At 42.3% G+C, this 21,543-nt stretch overlaps 2 protein-coding genes across 5 annotated transcripts in view; both read left to right on the forward strand.

The window, feature by feature from the left end:
* Positions 1-14,303, forward strand: part of RAB3B (RAB3B, member RAS oncogene family) — a 133,480-nt gene extending 119,177 nt beyond the window's left edge. For all 4 annotated transcript variants that reach the window (XM_050961686.1, XM_050961683.1, XM_050961684.1 and 1 more), the window contains 2 exons: positions 3,527-3,651; positions 10,244-14,303. In XM_050961686.1, the coding sequence (XP_050817643.1) occupies positions 3,527-3,651; positions 10,244-10,431 (313 nt within the window). In that variant the 3' untranslated portion in view covers positions 10,432-14,303. The remainder of the gene's footprint in view (positions 1-3,526; positions 3,652-10,243) is intronic.
* A 2,769-nt stretch (positions 14,304-17,072) lies between these two features.
* NRDC (nardilysin convertase) overlaps positions 17,073-21,543 on the forward strand; it is a 46,567-nt gene continuing 42,096 nt past the window's right edge. The window contains exon 1 of the mRNA XM_050961654.1: positions 17,073-17,500. Within this exon, the coding sequence (XP_050817611.1) occupies positions 17,142-17,500 (359 nt within the window). The 5' untranslated portion in view covers positions 17,073-17,141. The remainder of the gene's footprint in view (positions 17,501-21,543) is intronic.

The raw sequence follows: 21,543 nt of genomic DNA on the forward strand, positions 1-21,543 counted from the left end.
TCGGTTCCCGAGGACTGCGTTGTATCGGGGTAAAGGTGTAATTACTGCGGTAGCTGAATGCTGACATAAGTTAGGTTGACTTAATTTTATAGTGTATACGTGGCCTCACTCTACTCACAGGTGAACTCGTCAGACATTAACGGGATCCTGGCCACCACTTTGGGGGAGGGATACAGTCTGCACGCTTCAGCAATAATTCTATTTGCTAGCAGTTCCTGGAGATTACATTGTACATCCTTTATCTGGGATACAGCAGTTTTCTGAGAATGCTTCTGAAAAGGTTGTGGATCTTGTAATCGAATATTATAAGGTTTGAGAATATTGCCTATCTTAGTACTATCAGCGAGATGCAAGAACAAGGCACTCGGGAAATTCCAGTAAGTCTCTCCCAAGGCACTGTCCCCTTCTGCTAGAGCATCAGCCTGGCCATCCTTTTACCTATTAATCATGCAATGAATAAATATGTTGCTGGTAGGAATCAGCTGTACACACACAGAATACAAGAAAAAAGAGTTAAAATAACCTGCAGCATAATAATAAATAAATAATAAAATAACCTGCATAATAAGAGGAAAAAAATCATGTTAGTAAAGAGCAAACATAAATCAAACCCCAGGTGTTAATTTCACCTTAAAGACTAGGAAATGTGTCAGCCTCAAAATACATCATTTTGTATAATTTTTGCATTTTGAAAAACCAGCCTGAGCTCAAGGAAGGGCCTTTGTTTAGACAAATGTCCTCATCTACAAATCAAATGTGCTGTTTGTTTATTTAATGCAATTTTTACAATAAAATGAACCCCTGCTTAACAGATATTCATGGAATAATGTAATTGACATTTCTGTGGGAGAGGAGAGCGGGCTGTTCACAATTAAATTATCAAGCGTGAATCAGCATTGGGGGTTCTTCGTGAATCAGAAGCTGAAGGACTCAAGCCCCATGTTGTTAAAGGGAGAGCAATTTAAGTAAACTAAATAGAAGTAAAAACTTGGGTAGAATCCTGGCTCTCTTTTGGCAAATGGATGAAAAAGTAATGTTTTTATGCTGGGGTTGGGTGAAACTTTGCTGAAGCTGTTGGGTGTACCAGATACCCTTCGTTCGTGATAAATGTAAGAAGTAATTTAGCGACTTTATGGAATAGACAGCTGAAACAAGAGCCCCCACCCAAAACACAGGCTGCTTACAAGGCCAGTTAGGAATCTGAGCTATGTGAGAGAGGGGTTTTACTGGGGTCTGAATGCAAACACAGGGGACTCAATATTTTTTGTTCCAGCTTGTGCGTGCATGTTTAAGGATATGTGTACTCTGTGAATAAACTGTTCTTAAATCAGGTTAGGTAATCTGTGTTAGCTAACTCAGGTTAACAAGAGTGAAGACACAGCAGCACTAACCTAAATTGAAAGCCAAATTGCCATGCCTTCTCTGCTAGGTTAACCTGAATTGGCTAATGTAGGTTACCTAAGCTGACTTAAGAACGCAGTGTAGATGTACCCAAAGAGAAGAAAGAGAAACACTACAATGTACACAGAAGGCAACAAGGAAACCCCAGAGATAATAAGAGATACACTTGTAGTGTGACTCTGAAAAAGCTAGAGAGCTTTTGGGTAGAGTGCTGGCTAAAAAGAGGCTTGAAACTGTGAACAAAGAAACAGTCTCCTGCTATTTATTCCTCCTGCATTCAGGGACAAAGGATTTAGTGTACATTTTTTGTAAATAAACAGGATTGCATCAAAGAAATACCTGACTTCGCCTCTGTTTCTCCTCCTAATGGAAACAATCCACAAGACCTCAAATGCTGGCTAACAACTCATGTCAAAAGAGGTAAAATTATTTTGGTTAGCCTATATTCTGTGGGAGCTGCTGGATGCTCAGTTCTTTTGAAAATCACAATTCTTCAGGTACATATGAATTTAGAAACCTGACTTTAAGGACCTTCTCTCTTGCTCTCATTTTTTATTTTATTTTTTTCTTGGGTTGTTTATATGTGCATGCCACAACCACACTCCCAAGCCCCTCTGCAGCTCAGTGGATTGAGGGTCTGCAGAGGGTGAATTTAATTGATTGGGGGAGCTAAAATGAAGACAGCATAACTTTCCCTTCCACTAGATTTGGGTTTTGGGACAATACACACATTGTCTAAAGCCAAGATTTGATCCATGAAATCTGACCACCATTAAACATCATCTTCCAACCCATAACTCCTAGTCTTGTTCCTACTCCTAAAACTTAGCTGTTGAGATTGCACAAGTGCATTTTCCATCAAGGAAATTCAAGGAAATTGAGTAGTTAAGCTCATATTAACATCCACAGCAATTTCAGCGCATGCTTTACTGTATAAACCTCATAAAACATAACACTCCTAGACTCCTCAGCTCCACAACAAACTCCATTTCAATTCCACCACATACCAAGCCAGAAGGCACTTTAGATGTTTTAAATGTAGATATTCAGTCTAAATGTATTCAGTTACTAGAGGTGGTCCTCCGTGTACCACACTAAATAATTCCTCAGTCCTTGTAGTTAACCATCATCAGATACTTGCAGACTGTTATCATGTCTGCTCATTGCTGCATTAGACATCCCTTAGTCAAGCTATACATATGAGCTAATCTTTCACTAAATCCCATTTCCCCCCAATTTGATACATGTGTTTATCTTTGCTTTTTTTTGTTTTAAACAGGTTTTTAGCTAGTATTTAGTCCACATGACAGCTTTCCTACTCTAGTCAAGATGATTCAGTTTTTCAGTATGAGTTCATGAAAAACCAGTTCAAATACTTTACTAAAAACCTTAAATATTACATCTTCTGCATTCTCTTTTCTAACAAATTGTATAAAAATAAAATAATAGCAGTTGCAAATTAAGCATCATTTATTTGTCCAGAGGCACTGAATTTGTGATTCAGTTCTGGGTTATTTTTGTTGTATCTTGTACCGTATATTGTGATCCCTTCTGAATAGTAGTTTACATAGGGTGATCAGACAGCAAATATGAAAAATTGGGACGGGGTGGGGGGTAATAGGAGCCTATATAAGAAAAAGACCCAAAAATCGGGACTGTCCCTATAAAATGGGGACATCTGGTCACCCTAAGTTTACATCTATTACATATTCTTCTCTTTAGGGGGCAGAACCTCAGTTGGTGTAAATGCAGTTCCACTAACTGATTTATACAAGCAGAAGAGGCCATAGAAATTGTGTTAATTTTCCTAAAATGTATAAAATGAGACTACTGATTTCAGCTTTTTGTTCTGTTCCCACAATGTTTAAAATATTTAAAAAACGTGATTGGGAAACTTTATTGGTACATTAACTTTGTATACAAAGTATTCGGATAATAAAATAGAATATATCATAATTCATATACTTTAAAATGTTGCATTGCTGCCTTATATATGCTTGGTAATTTACCTTTTAATCAACAGCTGATCTACAGTTGGAATTGGATTTAATGTTTATAAGTATTTATTTCAATATTTTTTGGCACTACTGACAATACATTATCTATTTTCTGTGTCCTGCTATAGGGCCACTCAGATCAAGACCTATTCCTGGGATAATGCACAAGTCGTTGTGGTTGGAAACAAGTGTGACATGGAGGATGAAAGAATCATTCCTCTGGAAAAGGGTAAACATCTGGCTGATCAGTTAGGTATGTGTTAAAGCTTTCCTTCTTTTCTCTTTATAATGTGTCATTTTTTACTTGTACATGAAAAAGTTCTTCCAACAGCATAATATCAGTGCTGCAAAGATGATAATGGTCTAGTTAAATATTATATACCACTCCACTGAGTAGTACAGTGTCATTTTCAGAATTTAAAGTTGCTTTTATACCCGACTTTTTAATTTATTTATTTTTATTTATTTTGCAATTTATCAGAGATTATAAATTGTTCTTTAGAGTGGAGCAAAACCCCCAAGAATTCCTTAATGCCAGCTAGCAAGGGGGATACAAGAGTGTCCTGGTTCTGATATGTACCTTAATGTTCACCAAAGAAGCTAATGTGAGGACTTAAATGAAAGCCAGGGTCACACTGGTCATTAATATCATAGTAAACTGTATGTACAGATACTATATAAGGAATTATGTGTTTATACGGCATATTGAAAATATGTTTTCAAGTCTGTATCAAGGCAGGGTTGACAGACATGTTTTCTCTCAGATAAGAAATGTTTATTCTCCGGTTGAGAGATGTAAATTAAGCATTGCAAGCTAACAAAATGGACATACATTTACATGCAAAGTCAACAGAGAGATGTGATGTCAACAGGGAATGTTCATTCAGGAAAACAAACAAGGTGGGGGGAGGGGAAACGGTTATAGTGTGTCAGAGTACAGACAATGAACTTTGGGGATAGAAGTAGAAGCAAAAATGATGCCCTCTCCCATCCCCATCCTGCACCTAGGAAGTAAACGTGCAATGCGTTTAGATTCATGAAAATGGGCTCACAATCAGCCTTGGTTGCAGAGGACTTTGGGGGGGCGGGGGTGTGAGGTAAACTTCTTAATCAGCTGGTAATCCTGTTAAGTTTAGTCTCTAGAAGGTGAATTATGATTTTGTTTTATACCTAACCTTTTGTGTCCATTATCCTTACTCGCTATCTCTTGAATCTCTGATGATGATCTTATCTTTGCTTTTGCTACAAGCGTATCTAAGTGCTGTGATATTAAGTGAGTTTCTGATCCTGAGTTGAATCATATAAGCTGGTGTGTACACTGTTCCCTTGGGGACAGCAGACATGGTGTTTCTATGGGTGTTCAGTGGATAAGGGGCTGGACACTACAGGAAAATGCTGCAAAGGGGCTTTAGGACTGGGATGCACCTATTGTTAACCTGCAAGGCAAAATGAGGGCAAGCATGGCCCAGAGGAGAGTGCTTGGGTGGCTAACTGGCTGGTGGTGTCAGGGAGCTGCCACTCAGCTAAGCACAAGCAAGTCTCCCTCATGCTGGAGACAGAGGGTAGCATGGTGATTCACTGTCCTGGGTACCCTGAGAACCATCACAGTTACTTACTGGGCTTCCTGCCCACATATAGAAGTAACTTCACCCGATGGCTAGAAAAAAGAGAACAGTTTCTTCTGGAAGAAGCTGAGTTTGGAATAAAGATTTTAGAATGAACACCAGAATGTAGAATATGCATCCCAATTTCTCATCTATTTAGCATTGTTTCCTATATCTCTACTTAAGAAAAAGAATGTAATATAGAAAGTTTCAGAGTAAATGCTACAAAGCATTATGGGTAAAATATACAAGAGGCAGTTACAGGAAGACTCCAGTTCTGCGAAGAGTAATGTGTGTGCTTAACTTGAAGCATGTGCATAGTCCTACTGAATTCAGTGGAACTATTTGCATATTTAAGGTTAAGCATGTGTGCACATCTTTGAGGAATCAGGTCTTGTGTGTGATGTTTTAACTACACCACCGTAGTCACATTCGGATTTCTACTGATCTGATAAATCTTGTTAAAATTGACTTCAATTAATGCTGTTTCCCAGAGACCCTTGTAGAAGCGGTTACTGTAAATATTTGTTCAGGTTTGCAGGAAAGAGAAGGTTCTTTGGGCACTTATGGGAATTGTCGTCATAACCCTGGTTTTATTAAAATCTCCTACTGTACTCAATTTTCAAATCTGTAATGTTGGGTTCTATTATTAATTCGAGGGATAATACTCTATTGTTAAAAGCAGGGGACTGGAGCCCAATTGTATGTCTAGCTTTATCACTGGTTCAATGTGTGACCTTGAGGAAGTTGTGGACAAACCTCAGTTTATGGGTATTATTTATAATTTGCATTGTGATAGGGCCTAGGAACCCCAGTCCTGGAGCAGGAGCCCGTTGCACTAGGCCCTGTACAAACACAGAGCCCTGCCTCAAACAGCATACAACATTCTCACTACTCGTATGCACGAAGCTAAGCATGGATATAATATCTCCAGGATAAGGGCCTTGGATTGTAAACTCTTTGGGAGAGGGACTCTATCTTAAATATGCTTGAACTATATCTAGCACAATCAAGATTGGAGCCTTCGTGTTCTTCCATAATGCAAATAATAGCTTTCGTTTCCTATAATTCTAATGACTTTTTAGCAGTGGTCTATTATTAGGGTTTCTGAATTTCACATCGATAAAATACCCCCGATACAAAAAGAATGAAATTGGTATTTATCTAATAAACACCAGAAAAACTCTGGAAATAGTTACTTGCATCTAAGGGCTTGTCTACATAAGGCAGTAATATGAACTACAAGGGTGTGATTTCTAAACAGCCGTCTATTAAAGCACACTAGGGAACATTACAAAGAGATTACTCATTACAGTATATACTCATATAATGAATAATATATTTACTATACTTTAACTCATGACAGTTTAATACAAGAGAGAGCCCCAGAATCCCCTGATTGTGGACATCTATATAAAACTCAAAAATTGCTAAAAATAAACACTGAAAAACAGAAGCCCTATTAAGTACAGTACTAATGAAAAAAACAAATGCATGTTTAGTTTGCAAAAGATGTAATGAGTCCTTTGCTCACACGCAAGTACCCAATATGCACCTGAAAATATTAACGTTTGCAAAACAGATACCTAACTTGCATTCACAACTGCATGTTTTACACAGGTTGCATGGCTGCTTGCATATTTTTCAAGAGTAATTTAGCTTTCAGTGATTTAAAATTTGGACCCTAATGCCTAAACATATTACAACCAAATGTGAAGTTCTGTTTGAGCTACTATCCCATCTTCTATTTTTCTCTAAGATGTTCATCTGTTTGTTTTCATTACCAAAAAATTCTTGATATCTTGAGTCTAAAAATTTCAATTGGCATCCTGTCTGCATGCATACATACTGCACATGTTGTCTCCCTAACAACTGATTATATCAATACAGAACTACTTTAATTAAGAATCCACACTTGCACCTCTTGACCTATCCCTGACCTTGTCAAAGGCACCAAGAAGAAATATATCCCCACTGGTAGAAGAAAGCAAAAGCTAATTATGTTTCGGGAAGCTCCTGGCACTTCCACTCTGCTCAAGCCTCATAATGTATGAAACATTGTCTATTTTAAAATATTTCAGATTTTATCAGGCAGCTTTTCTAAGTGGTGATATGGCATTATGTACAAGGTTATCTGAAATTACTTTGCGAGGGGAAAGAAGTTTGATTAATTGGTTATTGCCTGCTTAAACTGTTAGCTTTCATATTAATACCTTCATGTAAAGGTTATGCCTATGCATGTTTCTCTAACCATTTATAGGAGCAATAAAGTAATCTGAAATGATGTACTTGAGGTGAAGAGTCTGCACTGATTAACTTAATCAAGTTATCAACTGGAGGCTCATCTTGCATCCTTGGCACTACCTTTGACTACAGCCATGAACAGGATATTGATGAAGCAGGCCTTTAATATTTTTAGGACAATAATTATTGATCCTACAGTACAAATATATTAAGGTTATAAGCTTTCGTGCGTCAGGACATGCCTGAAGTTAGGCCAAAAATTCCCTTGTGGGTGAGTTATGCAATAGTTGGTTCCTTGGACCTTCCGCTGTATGCATCCATTCCTGACTACTGTCAAAAATTGAATACTGGTCCACGTGTAATGGATCTGGTCCATTACAGCAATGCCTATTCAGTAATAAGCAGAATTTTCATTAATATTTTCCCTTAACATCTGTGATGAAAACATTTAAGTAGTCTGGATGAAATATATCAGACTGCATTTCCTGGGCTGATTTCAACCCCAGCCCTGGTGTGTATAATATATATATATATATATATATATATATATATATATATATATAATATAATATGCATATTCCCCTATCAGAGAAGCACCAAGTGTTATTGTCATGCTTATAAGCACACAGGATCTTTTTCAGGGGAAAAGGCAATACAACGTGTTTATTGAAGATACAACAATCAGTATATGCATTCAATCACACACACGCGCACACTCAGTCTGTCCTGCCAGTCGATGTTATAGTTACCAGTCCAGAGTCCGGATCAATCTAGTGGCCAGCTAGGTTGATCACGGGTAGGTAGGAGCCGGGTTCTGTCGATCGTGACACGATGCTCCGGGGAAGTCTTGGCAGGACAAACCCAAAGTTTCATGGCAAGGCACCCTGCTTATATAGTGATTTTCCTTCATTGGGGCCAATGAGTTTTGTACCATCATGCTGTAATCAATTGTTTGATGAGTGCTTGTTTTCTTAAATTGTCCTCCTCAGTCTTTATCTTGTTCTTTCATTAAGTCTCTCAGGGAGTTACCCCAGGCTGGTTTTGATCACAACTATCTTGTCCCCATTGATAGGTGCCTGTCTCATCTTTAGAGTCAGCAATCTGCCCTCCTCTGACATCTCAATAGGGGCATGTTGCAATCTTCTGGCACCCTTACATCTGTCCTCGGTTTCACCCTAGAACATCTGGTTCGGTGATGGCCTTCACACTTATCTCAACACATACATTCCTCATATATACACAGCACAGAATTGATTTACACAAAACAATTGAACAGGAACATCAAATTGCAATGCAAGAGAAAACAATCATTGCATTCTTTTACTTATTTTAAAATACTAAACCTACAACAAAGTGGTGATCCTAAAAGGTCTGTTACCACCTTGAAATCAGCTGAGATATAGATTCTGGCTGATGCATCTTTACCAATGGCCCATTAGACCATTCCTTTCTGCTTTTAGAAAGAGTGGCTGGCAGAATATGGTCAAATCATACACCAGTACATTTAATACATAATTCATTTTAAATTATACAAAATACAAACATAAAATCCTGCTATTATATTGTGAGGATTCTAGGCTGCAGGACAGTCCATGAAGATGGCTTAAAATTACCTTTGTCCCCTTTGTCTTTCCTGTTCCGTGCCTTTCAGGAATCACCCCCCCAGTGACTGTAAGTTAAACAAACTGAGGTATCCTTGATGGCAGAAGTTTATTTATCTGGAGTCTGTTGTTGTTTGTTGACAGGTTATTATATTACTGTCACTGAGAAACAATTTTAAAAGTTATCCTCTTCAAATTGTCTAATGCACAGGTTCTCAAACTTGGAGTTGGGACCTCTCAGGGGGTTGCAAGGTTATTACATGGGGGGGTTGTGAGCTGTCAGCCTCCACCCCAAACCCCACTTTGCCTCCAGCATTTATAATTGTGTTAAATATGTTAAAAAGTGTTTTTAATTTATAAGCGGGGTTGCACTCAGAGGCTTGCTATGTGAAAGGGGTCACCAGTACAAAAGTTTGAGAACTACCGGTCTAATGATTCAAGTTGCATAGTTACAGCCAATGCCTTAGTGTCGGTATTGGCGCTGCTAGATATTTTATCCTGTTAAAATTGAGGAACCTTTTAAAAAAAATGATTCTGAAGTGATAAAAGTGTTTAGAAACTTACTGGTTGTTTTACAGATTGAAGCAATGAGACTTGGAGTGACAAAATGAAGGCAAACTAGTCAGTTAAATGGGCTTTTCTTTTCCTTGGTTTAGTAATGGGACATGAGAGCTGATGTGCTACAAAAACTCATGATACAAATCACCGTGGATTGTAATTTATTGCAAAGCAGATTATTTATATGGTAGTTGGACTTTTTGTTGTAGGCAATATACTAGTAGGAAGAACAGAAGTAACAACATAATTCTTGTAAATAATGATTAGTCTCCTAGACTTCTGGGAATGGGAAGATAAAGAATTGTAGGGGCTGACAGTGTTGGTTCAGTGCATTGATATTCTGCTCATGGCTGAGGCACTGGGCTGAAGTCTCACGCAAGAATTCAAATTAGTAATTAAGGAGGGCTAAGCACCTCGATTTGATCTAATGAAGGTTGGCCTGGGTGGTGTCATGGCTGACTGCTTCATGGGTGCAGAATGCCAAAGGTGTGCTAGAAAAAAAAAAGCAACCCTGGAATCATCAGTAACTTCACATAATTCCAAACTTAATTGTTCTCTGATCAGAAGGGAGCAATGCTTTAGGGGCCTACTCATCAGCACTGCTTAGAAAGCTCTTCACCATGGTAGTATTAAGGGTTAGCCTCACCTCTTAGACTCACTCAGCTGAGCCAGGACAGCTTCAATCTGCTTGGATGTCCTATAATTCTGAAGTGTTTCTTCGCTACCAAATGAATACAAAACAAGTTGTTGGTGTTTTAAACAGACCATTATACTTCAAGCATTCTTTTTATAATCCAGATTTATTTTTTTTAATTCTTTTTTTTTGCTTCCTTCACAGGTTTTGATTATTTTGATGCCAGTGCCAAAGAAAACATCAATGTGAGACAGGTCTTTGAGCGCCTAGTGGATATAATCTGTGAAAAGATGTCTGAGAGTATAGCATCTGACCCGTCCAGAGGCAGTTCTGGGAAGAACATGTGGCTCACAGACAACCCACCCCCTTTGCAGCGGAACTGTTCCTGCTAGTGATTTTAATCTCTGTGAATCTCTCTTTCTCTTTCCCTGAACACACATTATCTTGTCACATGTGATGATGTATTATCATATTGTCTAAAGGCTGAAGTTTCTGTTATAGTGGAAATGGACGTGGTTGTTAAATGTCCTGGAAAGTTTAATGTTAAATATATCTAATACACCTAATATTGTAAAACAAACAAAAAACCTAAATAAATATTGTAAGTGCACTTAGTGTTAATGGGTGAATTACATTGAAGTTTAAGAATTTTATAATATTCTAAATGTATTTTTAGATTATTCCCATAGAGAATGTTGCTTTGTTGTTATAGGCCCTTTTGCTGGGGAGAGAGCTCTATACCAACACACAGCTCAACAACTGATAAAGAGCATTGAAAAAAGATCAGAAAGAAAAATATTTAAAAAAAGAAAAGAAGAAACCCAGACTCCCCTCACAAAATAGGAAAGTAAATCCTGTCTTTACATCCAAAAAACCCAGAACATCTCAAGACTTCAGGTGGGAGATGGCCATGCTCCTTGATGTAAAACTCTGCTGTTTTGTTTCATGCAGCAGGACTGGGTAGCAAGAAAGGACTCGTTTCTATTTAATACACTGGGGCCACCAAGAAAATCGAGAGGGTAGGAGTTGAATTTTGTGCCATGTCTCTTCAGAGGTTTAGCATAAGAATCAGAGTCCAAGCAGGGAGAGGGTAAAAGTGGCTTTAAGCCACTTTTGCTCTTCCCTAATTCTGGGCTCATGCAGGGCCAAGTGTAGCACGTTTAACCTGGAATGCCAGTATCTCAGACCAAATTACTGGGAACCAACATGTGAGTGTTTGTAACCAGTCTGTCGTCTTCTTGCTCTTAAAATAAGTGATCTACAAAACAATTGTTATATCTACTTTTATTTATTATTTATATTGTCATAGTACCTAGGAGCCCCAGTCATGGACCACCACCCCATTGTGCTTGGAGCTGTACAGATACAGAACAAAAAGGCGGTTCCTGCCTCAAAGACCTTACAAGCTAAGTAGTAAAATCTACTTGCAAAAAGTCCTGAGCTAGTAGTCAAGGTTAACTCCCATGATATATTTGTGGGGGCTTTGGTTTTTAAAGGGAAAGAATAATTCATTTTGGTTTATTATTAGAAAAATTACTTTTTTCTAGCATGATAATTAAATATAGATTTATAGGCAAACCTCAAAGGGACAAATAGTACAGTGCTTTATACAGCTTAACCAATCCTCCAGCAAGGAAACCTGTGGAAGGATCATACATGCACCCAAAACTAGAGTTTAAGCCCAAGGTGAATGTCACAGAGCTTCTGACCTACCTATGCCTCATGACGAGGTGCTTGAACTCAGGCCTAAAAGAAAGAGGACATGGCACTCTTAGAAGTCAGCAGAAAACTGGACAAAGTCCAGTTCATCCCCAAAAATGATCATCCCTTTTGCATGGCTTTCAAAGTCCCCATGCAAAATGGATTCATTTGGAGCCATGCTGCTATTGGATCCCACTTTCACGCCTGTACAGTCCTTCCCTGTTCCCTTTGAGTTGCTCTAGGCACCGGAGGGAGTTACTGCAGCCAGCAATATCTACTGCATCAATTTCCATTTTAAACCAGCATGATAGTTTTTGGTCTGGGACCATCTCCAATTTTACCTAGCAAGAGCTTCTAACTAAATAAAACTTTAATATGCTTTCTAGGTCATGGGCCCAATCCTGCTCCCACTGAAATCAGTAGGAGTTTGGTTGCAGTCAGAACAGGAACCAGCACTCTTGTGACTATTAACATTATCCGAATGGTTCTGATTCTACAGTGATTGATTAAATAATGTTAGAAACATGGAGGAGAAACAGCAAAGGCTGACGTTTGTGCATGTATGGTTTTATGGAATGACAAGTCTATTTAACCATCAGACACATATATAAGAACAACCATACTGGGACAGGCCAAGGGTCCATCTAGCCCAGTATCCTGTCTTCAGACAGTGGCCAGTGCCAGGCGCTTCAGAGGGAACGAACAGAACAGGTAATCAAGTGATCCATTCCGTCGCCTATTCCCAGCTTCTGGCAGACAGAGGCTAGGGACACGTCAGAGTATGTTTTTTCATCCCTGCACATCTTGGCTAACAGCCATTGATGGATCTATCTTCCATGAACTTACCTAGTTGTTTTTTTTTAACCCTGTTATAGTCTTGGCCTTCACAACATCCTCTGGCAGAGTTCCACAGGTTGACTGTGTGTTATGTGAAAAAATACTTCCTTTTGTTTATTTAAAACCTGCTGCCTATTAATTTCATTTGGTGACCCCTGGTTCTTGTATAATGAGAGGGAGTAAATAACACTCCCTTATTTACTTTTGCCACACCATTCATGATTTTATAGACCTCTATCATATCCCCACTTAGTTGTCTCTTTTCCAAGCTGAAAAGTCCCAGTCGTATTAATCTCTCCTCATATGGAAGCTGTTCCCTACCCCTAGTCATTTTTGTTGCCCTTTCCTGTACCTTTTCCAATTCCAATATATCTTTTTTGAGATAAGGCGACCAGATCTGCAAACAACTGCATGCATACAACTCAGCTAAAATGATCAACATGGATCTTAAAAGCTAAGATGTTCCTCCTTTTAATCTTGATCAGCATAGCTGTTCTGCCTTGCAAAGGAGAACTTCTCCTTTCAACTTGGTCAGCGGACTGAACAACTCTGTGGAGGGATAGATATCAAGCTGTATGCAACCCTAAAATTAAATGGAAAAATCCACCTGCAGGAGGGCCTGCAATGTGTATAACACCACAGTTACAATCCCCAGCCTGGTTTATATGTTACATGTATTTCTTGTTTTCACATTGTTCTTGGCTTTTTTTTTTTAATTTGTGCTAAAAGGTTGCACTTATGATGACATTATTTCTTCTAGTTTCAGGCTTAAATATAAAGTAAAAAAACTTCAGAGAAGAAGGAATTCATAAAAATAACGAAGGCTTAAAAATGGCAACAGTGAACAACAGATGACTGAGATCCTGAAAATCTGAAATATCAACATCTCATGGCCTGCTTCTTTCTGGGATGCAATTTTTACAATTTAGATATAGCATACCTTTAAACATTCAACATTTCTGGCACTAAGGCTATTATATCCATATGAGTACAATTCTGTGTGGATATTTACGTAGTAGCCAGATTTGTAGCATGTGTATACATACACAAACGTGGAGGGCTACTTTCACAGATCTCTCATACTTTCTAGGCCAAATGTCTATTTGCTCATATAATAATTTATCATAGGATCATAGGACTTGAAGGGACCATGAAAGGTCATCTAATCCAGGCCCCTGCACTCATGGCAGGACTAAGTGTTATGCACACAGACTCAAATTTGAGAGTACAAATGGCATTTGTACATACAAATCAGTGATGTCAAATTAGCCTATTTTTTTTTTTGCACTCAAAATTGCAAATTTAGGCCAGAGTTGTGCAAGTTATTCTGTGCAAGTGGGTGTGGCGTCTGTGTGAGACCCCACTGAAGTTGGTGGGGTGCCGTTCAGGGATCTGTCCACTGCATTGTAACTAGCAGCATTTAGGGCCTCCAGCTGCCTTTGAAAATGTGTCCTTCTGTCATACCTCAAAGGCTTTTAATACAAAGGCTAGTAATTTTCTAACATGGAAAACCAACTAGACTTAATATAGCTTCTATATCTATTGTGCTAGTGAACCAAAGCCTTGCTGTAGTGTGTGTTTGGATACTGCTAATTCTTGCTCTCAAAAGTCCTCTCTCTAAAATAAATGCTCTCTTTTATGGGGTATTTCTAATCTGGTGGTGAACATGCAATTTGTGCAGTGCTAGGAGTGTACATATTGTATCTATATTTATGAAGCTAACAAAATAAAAAGACATTATTTAGTCTTTGAATGTGGCCAGAGATTGCTTGAGTGTGAGCTACGTTATTTATCTCAACAAATAGTAAGGATGGAGTCATCTATCAGGGAAGAGGTGGTCTTTTTCTGAATTAAACTGAGCTGCGTGTGCCTTTTCTGCCAGGTAATGTTCCCTGGTCCGCAGTTATCATTAGGAACCACTGTGGGGAAGGAGATGTTGTAGGCTGAATGGCAAAGCAAGCATTAACAGGGTAGCAGGTATAACATTTCAGTGGTGACAGGCAGGTTTTAGGATAACTTAACTAGTAACAAAAAAAATATCTTGATGAAAGGGTTCAGAGCTGAGTGTGGTGGTGCTCAGCTGTGAAGTTAAAGGAAGAAAAAGGTCTCTCATACTGGGGAGGGTGGCTGTGCGGGGGCCAGGAGATGCATTTCTGAACTGGTGAGGGTTGGACTGGAAGGAGATGAGGGAGCTTGAGGGGTTCTGAGCTGAGAGGGGGATAGGCTGAATGCTGGAAGAATGGAATCAACTGGTGCCTGAAGATGTGGGTGAAGTGGTGTGTGTGGCAGGGTTGGTGGGAGATGGTAGGGGAAAGCTAGACAGCTGGGACAGAGGGGACTAGTAGAGCACAGTGATAGGTTTAGAGAGGAAAATACTGTTTTCTCCCATCCTACCATTTGAGTGAAGTGTCCATTTTCCTGGTAAAGATGGGGAGGCAGAGGGAAGAGATGCCTCTTTCTTTCCCATTTGCCCACCACCTTTTTTTATTCTCCCACTCCTAGCAGGGTCCTCATTATGACCCACCTGAATGGGAGGAGGCAGCTTGTGACATTCAGCCTCAGTTAATCTGGACACCAGCCACCACTGTAGGGTGTCATGCTGTGACCTACTTTCTGGTAAAGGTTGGTACAACTGTTGTTGTTGGCAGCTATTCATTGGCCAGTATGAAAGTACGTGATGGTCTCACAGCAGCATTCACTGGACAAGTGTCCACCACATCAGTTGCCCAAGGTGACAGTACTGAGAGAGGCCATGGATTGCCTGGGCACAGAGGATGAACCACCCTCTCTCCCCATAGTAGGTTATGTCTCTTTAGCATCTCCTTGGCGAGAGGGTGGGCATGGCCTTCTGGCTGTGCTGTTTAGGACCTCTGCCCCATAGGCGCAAACTCTGTGAGTGCTGCAAAGCTGGAGCACCCACAGAAAAAAATTAGCGGGTGCTTTGCACCTACTGGCAACCAGCTTCCCTCTACCCTCTTGCCCGCCAGCGGCCCTACTGATCAGTGCCTCCTCCTGCTCTCTCACGCCTGCTGCCACCAGCTGTCAGGTAGCATGCAGGAAGTGCTGGGAGGGAGGGAGAAGAGCGGGGATGGGGTGCACGTGGGGGAGGGAAGAGGTGGGAGTGGGAAGGGGCAGAGGTGGGAGCTTGGGGAAAGGGGTGGAATGGGGGCAGGGCTTGCGGCTGAGCACCCCGAGCAAATGAAAAAGCAGGTGCCTATGCTCTGCCCCATTACAGAAGGGTTAAAGTAATCCAAACAAAAAGTCAATATTCTTTCATAGCCCACAAAAAGCAGAGTTCTAGGTCTTTGGGAAGCCAGAGAGCGAAAGTACCACCCTATTTCCTTTCTGAGAGGGCCTGGGTGGCCAAGGCTCACAAGCCATTTTCTCGGTCAGCAGCCCATGCTTCCAAGGGCAGGGGAGCTCTGAACTGCAGTCCCTGCACAAAGCAGGGATCTCACTTTTAAGGACATTCTCCTGTTCATGCCTGACCAGCCTTGGTGCAAATAGTAGATCCCAAGAAGTAGCTACCAAGTTTAGGGATAGGGGTGTGTGGTCTGTTTCCGACCATCTCTACTGGAAACTGAGGAGTACGGAGAACTGCCTCAAGATGCTCAATATATTGGGTAGCTATGGAGTGACTTGCCACACTGGATGCAGAGTCCTAAAAATGAAAAGCTGTATGCATGGCCCATGGAGAGCGTGAGCTCCAGGCAGCATGTGCTCTGTGGTCCATCTTGTGGCTGAACAAGGCAGAGAAACCCCAGGCCCTGCCCCAGCCCAGTGACAATGAGCGAGTAAACAAGGGAGTGGGCGGGGGAGGGAGTGGGCGGGGGTGTGGCCTCAGGAAAGGGGTGGTACAGGGGCGTGGCCTCAAGGAAAAGATGCAAATAGGAAGTTCAGGCAGCCCCGCCGCATCCACGTGCTCTGTGCTGCCTCTAGCCCCACCCACAGGCCGGCGTTAGCAGGATCCTGCCGTAAGGCTCCCCACGTGACCCTGAGAGGGGCAGGGAGGGATCTCCGGACACTGCACTTCAATACGCCCACCACCACTCATGCTAGCCAGGGTGGGGTCTTCCTCGCCCGCTGATTGGTCCAGCTAGAAGTGAGCGACGTTTCATAGAACCAATGGGAAGAGAAGCACCGTCTCCAAATCGGCTGTTGGAAGCGTCCAACGCACGACCGGGGAGATAGGCTTAAGTAATCAGACCGAGCCCTGAAAGGAGGCGGCGGCGGGGGCAAGCCGCGTTAATTCCCGGACGGAGCCTGACACCCAGCTCTATCCTGGTCCCTTTTTTGCCGCTGGCTGGATTCCGCGCTTTTCCCCTTCCCGGGTCACTATGGTTTACCCCTTCCTTACGCCACAGGCGTCCTTTCCGCCAATCAGAGGCGAGCTGGCCTGTCTGGGGCTACGATTGGCCCGTCCTGTCCATGTGATCTCGAAGTCGGGTGCTGATTGGCTGGAAGGGGGCGGCCGACGTGAGAATCGCTTTAGCTGCAGAGGCCGCTGGTGGTGGGAGTGAGGCCTTGTGCCGGGGAGGGGCGGAGCTCGGGACTAGGCCGGTGGATGTGGAGGGCCCTGGGCGCCCTAGCGCGGAGGAGGCCGGGAACGCGAGTTGGTGCGGACCAGGCCTTCCGAGGCGCCGGCCACAGCTGCCCCGTGCGAGCCGCCCCGGAACCCCCGCCCCGGCCCAGCCAGCAGCAGCGGCCGCCGCCTCGGCGCTCCCCCGCCATGCCCGGCAGGAACAAGGCCTCGTGCAGCTGCCAGGACCTGCCCTCGGGGCAGCAGGTCGGGGAGGGCGGCCGGGACGCTAAGGGCCGCCTGTCGCAGGAGGAGTCTGAGGAGGAAGGAGGGCACCGCAGGGCGAAGCCCAACTTGGGGGACCCCGACGTTGTCAAGTCCCCCAGTGACCCCAAGCAGTACAGGTGAGGGGGGACGGGAGCCTCCCTCCCCAAACTGCTGGAGATAGTGCGGGTCTCCGGCATTGGGGGAGCTGCCAGTGGGAACCGGGAGGGCTGCGTGTGGTGCGAGGAGATGCTGGGGCATGGGTGAGCTCGGGGTTCTGTGTGCACGTTTGAATGCATTTAAGGCTGAGGTTTTAACCCTGTCATACGCAGATTGTTAAGGGTTAATGTCTCTTGTACCTGTAAAGGGTTCCAAGCAGGGAACTGGACACCTGACCAGAAGACCAATCAGAAGAGAAGATACTTTTAAATTTGGGCAGAGGGAAACTTTTGTGTGTGTTCTTTGTGTGTTCTTCTCTCGACGGGTCTGAGACAGACCAGACATTACTACAGGCTCTCTAAGTTTCTTTTCATATAGTAAGTAAAAACAGGTGGTTTAGGTTTTTGATTGTGTTTACTCTATTTGCAATTGTGGATCTGGCTGGTTAACTTTTATGTGTGTAGTTTCTAGGAATATTCTGATTTGTATTGATACTGGGGGGAAAGTCTCTTTCTGGTGTCTGTAAGCTATAGGACCCTGTAAGATTTACATCTTGAAGTTAGAGATAATTCTTTACTTTTTCCTTCCTTTTATTAAAAGATTTCTTTTTTTTTGAGAACCTGATTGATTTTTTCTTGTTTCCCTTGTGTTATTCCAGGGGATTGGGATACTCACCGGGACCGGTGGGGGGGAGACGGGAGGGGGAGAGATAAAATCTCTTTGTTTTCCTTGAATGTGTTTGCCTCTTGGTGGAAGGGAAGGGAGATGCTTCTCTGTATGGTGATTTAGAGGTTAGATCGGTAACTCTCAAGATAACCCAGGGAGGGAAATTCTGAGAGGGGGAAAGGTTGGGGGGAATGGTTTATTTCTCCTTGTTTTAAGAACCCAAGGAATCTGGGTTTTTGGGGTCCCCAGGGAAGGTTGGGGAGGTCAGAGTGCCCCAAAACAATATATTTTTGGGTGGTTGCAGTGCTATCGGATCTAAGCTGGTAATTAAGTTTAGAGGATTCAGGTGCTATTGTCTCATTTTCTGAACTCTAAGGTTCAGATCTGAGAAGGAATGCTATGATAAACCCATAATTATCACACATGTTGCAAGTGGTTAGCAGGAGTCCAGAAACTGGACTATAAGTCACAGTCTATGATCATGAACTGTGGGATTCTGACTTTGGCTTTTAAATTAATGGAGTTAGAAATGCTGCTTGCTGCTCTGGGCGGGGGAGAAAGGGGAGCTCTGGGGGAATCCAGCGGGAAGGGGGTCCTCTTTCTTTGCTTTTAGCAAAGTTGCGTTTTGCTTGTTCCCCTCAGCTTTTTCTCCTGGTGAGATGGATATTTGAGGGAAAACGAGAGAGGAAAAAGTGCCCTGGGGAAAGGATACAAGATTGGCAGGATGCGTGTAAGGGAGTGGAGACCTTGTTGGGGGAAGGGGAAGAGAAGTGCCTTGGAGGAGGGAATCGGAGCCTGGGGGTGAGAACATGATTAATAGCACTGGAGTGCATATGGGGAAGATACTAGGGGCTGGGTCCCTGAACAGTGCAGGGGTGGTGTTAGCGCTTTGAACATTAGAGGTTTGGGTGTCTGGGGAGGAAAAGTGGCTATGAGTTAAGAGGAATATAAGCAATGCAGGTTTGGGGTGTGTAGCTTAAAGGGTCTCCAAGCAGTACAGGGTTCAGGTTGGGAGAAGGAGAGACGTTGTGATGGGACATTTTAACGGTAGAGGGCCGGTGTTGTGGGGAGATCCAAGTCAATATCTTGTAAACCTTATCCATTATACTGTGCTGCCCCTATTTAATATTTGCAGGATTAAAAATATATGGCTAGGTCTAAACTAGAAACATTTGCTGATGTAGTTTTACTAGTAAACTCTCTTAGCGTAGATACAGACATACTGAAAAAATAAAAAGTGCTTTTGGTAATATAACTTATACGAGTTTTCTGTGTGAAAGAGGTTATATGGACAAAGGCACCTTAATGCAGTTCTAAGTGCTTCTACAGTAGGGATTTTGCAGGTGTAAAAATGTTGCCCAAAAAATCACTCGGTTGACCAACGTTGCTGAGCTGGCAAGTTTCTAATAAAGATCTGGCTTTAATTTCCCAGTTTGCCAATGACACACTAAAAACTAGTTCTGTCAAGCAGGAGGGAAACCAGTCTGGGGAGTATGTGACCTAGCACCCATGTGCTTTAGGCCCTAAGTGAGCAGGGCACTTACCTAATTTTAAGCAGGGAGGTTGAGGTTGAGGGGGAGAACTATTTTGTGTTTAAATATGCTGCGAATTCAACAAGGGGAGAAGGAGGTGGAGGCAGAGGCAAAATAATTCAGTGGGAGTAGCTAAACAAGATGGAAGTAAGTGGCCCATCTAATGGTGGGGCATGACATCTGTTTTTGTGATGAGTAGCTTCCCTGGATATGTTTATGCGTATTTTTTTTTAAATATGCGTGCACCTAACCCTTTGAAGCATAATTTACCATCTAGTGTAGATATAATTTAATGATTTTAAAATTGTTAGCTAGCCGACACCCCTCTCACTAGCGAACTTGATTTTAAAGGTGTTAATCTGCATTTTATACTAGGCAGTAAGTGGTATTTCAAAGGGTGCTAGGTCCCTGACTTTCAAAAAAAGCCCACCTCTCTTTCTAGTTTAGATAACACCTCTGGTACTAACCAAGTTAAATTTGTGGGGTGAGAGAAAAATGAAAGTGAATGCTCACTAATGGAGTCCTTAGTGGTAGTGATATGACCACATGAAAGAGTGGTCTCTGCACACACATCTTCCTTGAATGCAGCTTAATTTTATGTGCCACTGAGAGCCATTTTTAAAGAAACCAGTTAACTGGATTTTTCTTAAGGAGATTTCTGTGTGCCAGCCTCTGTTTAATGCTAAACTTTCAGTCTTAAAGAATAAAGACCAAAAAAATTGACACTGGGGGTGAGGGCAGTACTCTTCATGCAGCCAGTAGAGAGGCTTACTTCTGTCTGTAATAATTTAAGATTGACAAAAGTGCTTTTCCCTGCTGGTTAATGGAGAGGGCTCTATACCCTGGAGTAGGAAAACTGCCATTCTATCCCTCCAGTTCACTTTTCCCATCTTTCTTACCTCTGTTCTGATCCTCCTTGGCCCACTCACATTATTCTTCATGCTTCTCCGTGAGTGTCGCATCTGTGCATAGAGTTTTGTTAGCAAGAGCACCTGTGGGTATGCCAAACTTCCCCTGTGATGATGTAACCATGGGACAATTGGGAAATTCATTGTACATAGACTACCATGGGCTGCTATTCTGAGGCAGGGGGATTCCAGAGATGAAGAGAACTGTGGACTCTGTATTTGCTGGTGAGTGTGGCATGTAATAAGCATGGAGGGTGGAATTTTTCAAAATATTTTCGAATTACCCTAACTCGAGGATCGGCAATCTTTGGCACGCGGCCTGTCAGGGAAATCTGGTGACAGGCCAGGGTGGTTTGTTTACCTGCAGCATCCACAGATTTGGCCAATCACAGCTCCCACTGGCTGCAGTTCGCCATTCTGAGCCAATGGGGGCTGTGGGAAGTGGTGGCCAGCACATCCCTTGACCCGCACTGCTTCCCACACCCCCGAGTTGTGGGAAAGGCAAACCGTGGCCAGTGGGAACTGCGATTGGCTGCACCTGCGGATGCCGCAGGTAAACAAACGGTCCTGGCCCACCAGTGGATTTCACTGACAGGCTGCATACCAAAGGCTGCCAAACCCTGCCCTAAGTCTTCTCTGATGGAAGTCAATGATTAAGTCACTGATTTCCACAGGAGGGGAGTTAGGCTGGCACTGGAATGGTTTTGAAAATCTCACCCTTACAACACAACTTTGGTGTTGCTGTATGCCATATCTGACAACTCATAAGCAAAGTATTCAAAAAGCAGGTAGTCTAACAGTATATGCCATCTACTTCTCCACTCACAGACACACTTAACCACTACTGTAAACCACAGACAATACACCATAGCCTTAATTCTGTGTCCCAGGGATGCCAGTGTTCCACCATTACCTCTT

Source organism: Gopherus flavomarginatus, chromosome 7 (genome assembly GCF_025201925.1).
Source record: "Gopherus flavomarginatus isolate rGopFla2 chromosome 7, rGopFla2.mat.asm, whole genome shotgun sequence".
NCBI classification, from domain to species: Eukaryota; Metazoa; Chordata; order Testudines; family Testudinidae; genus Gopherus; species Gopherus flavomarginatus.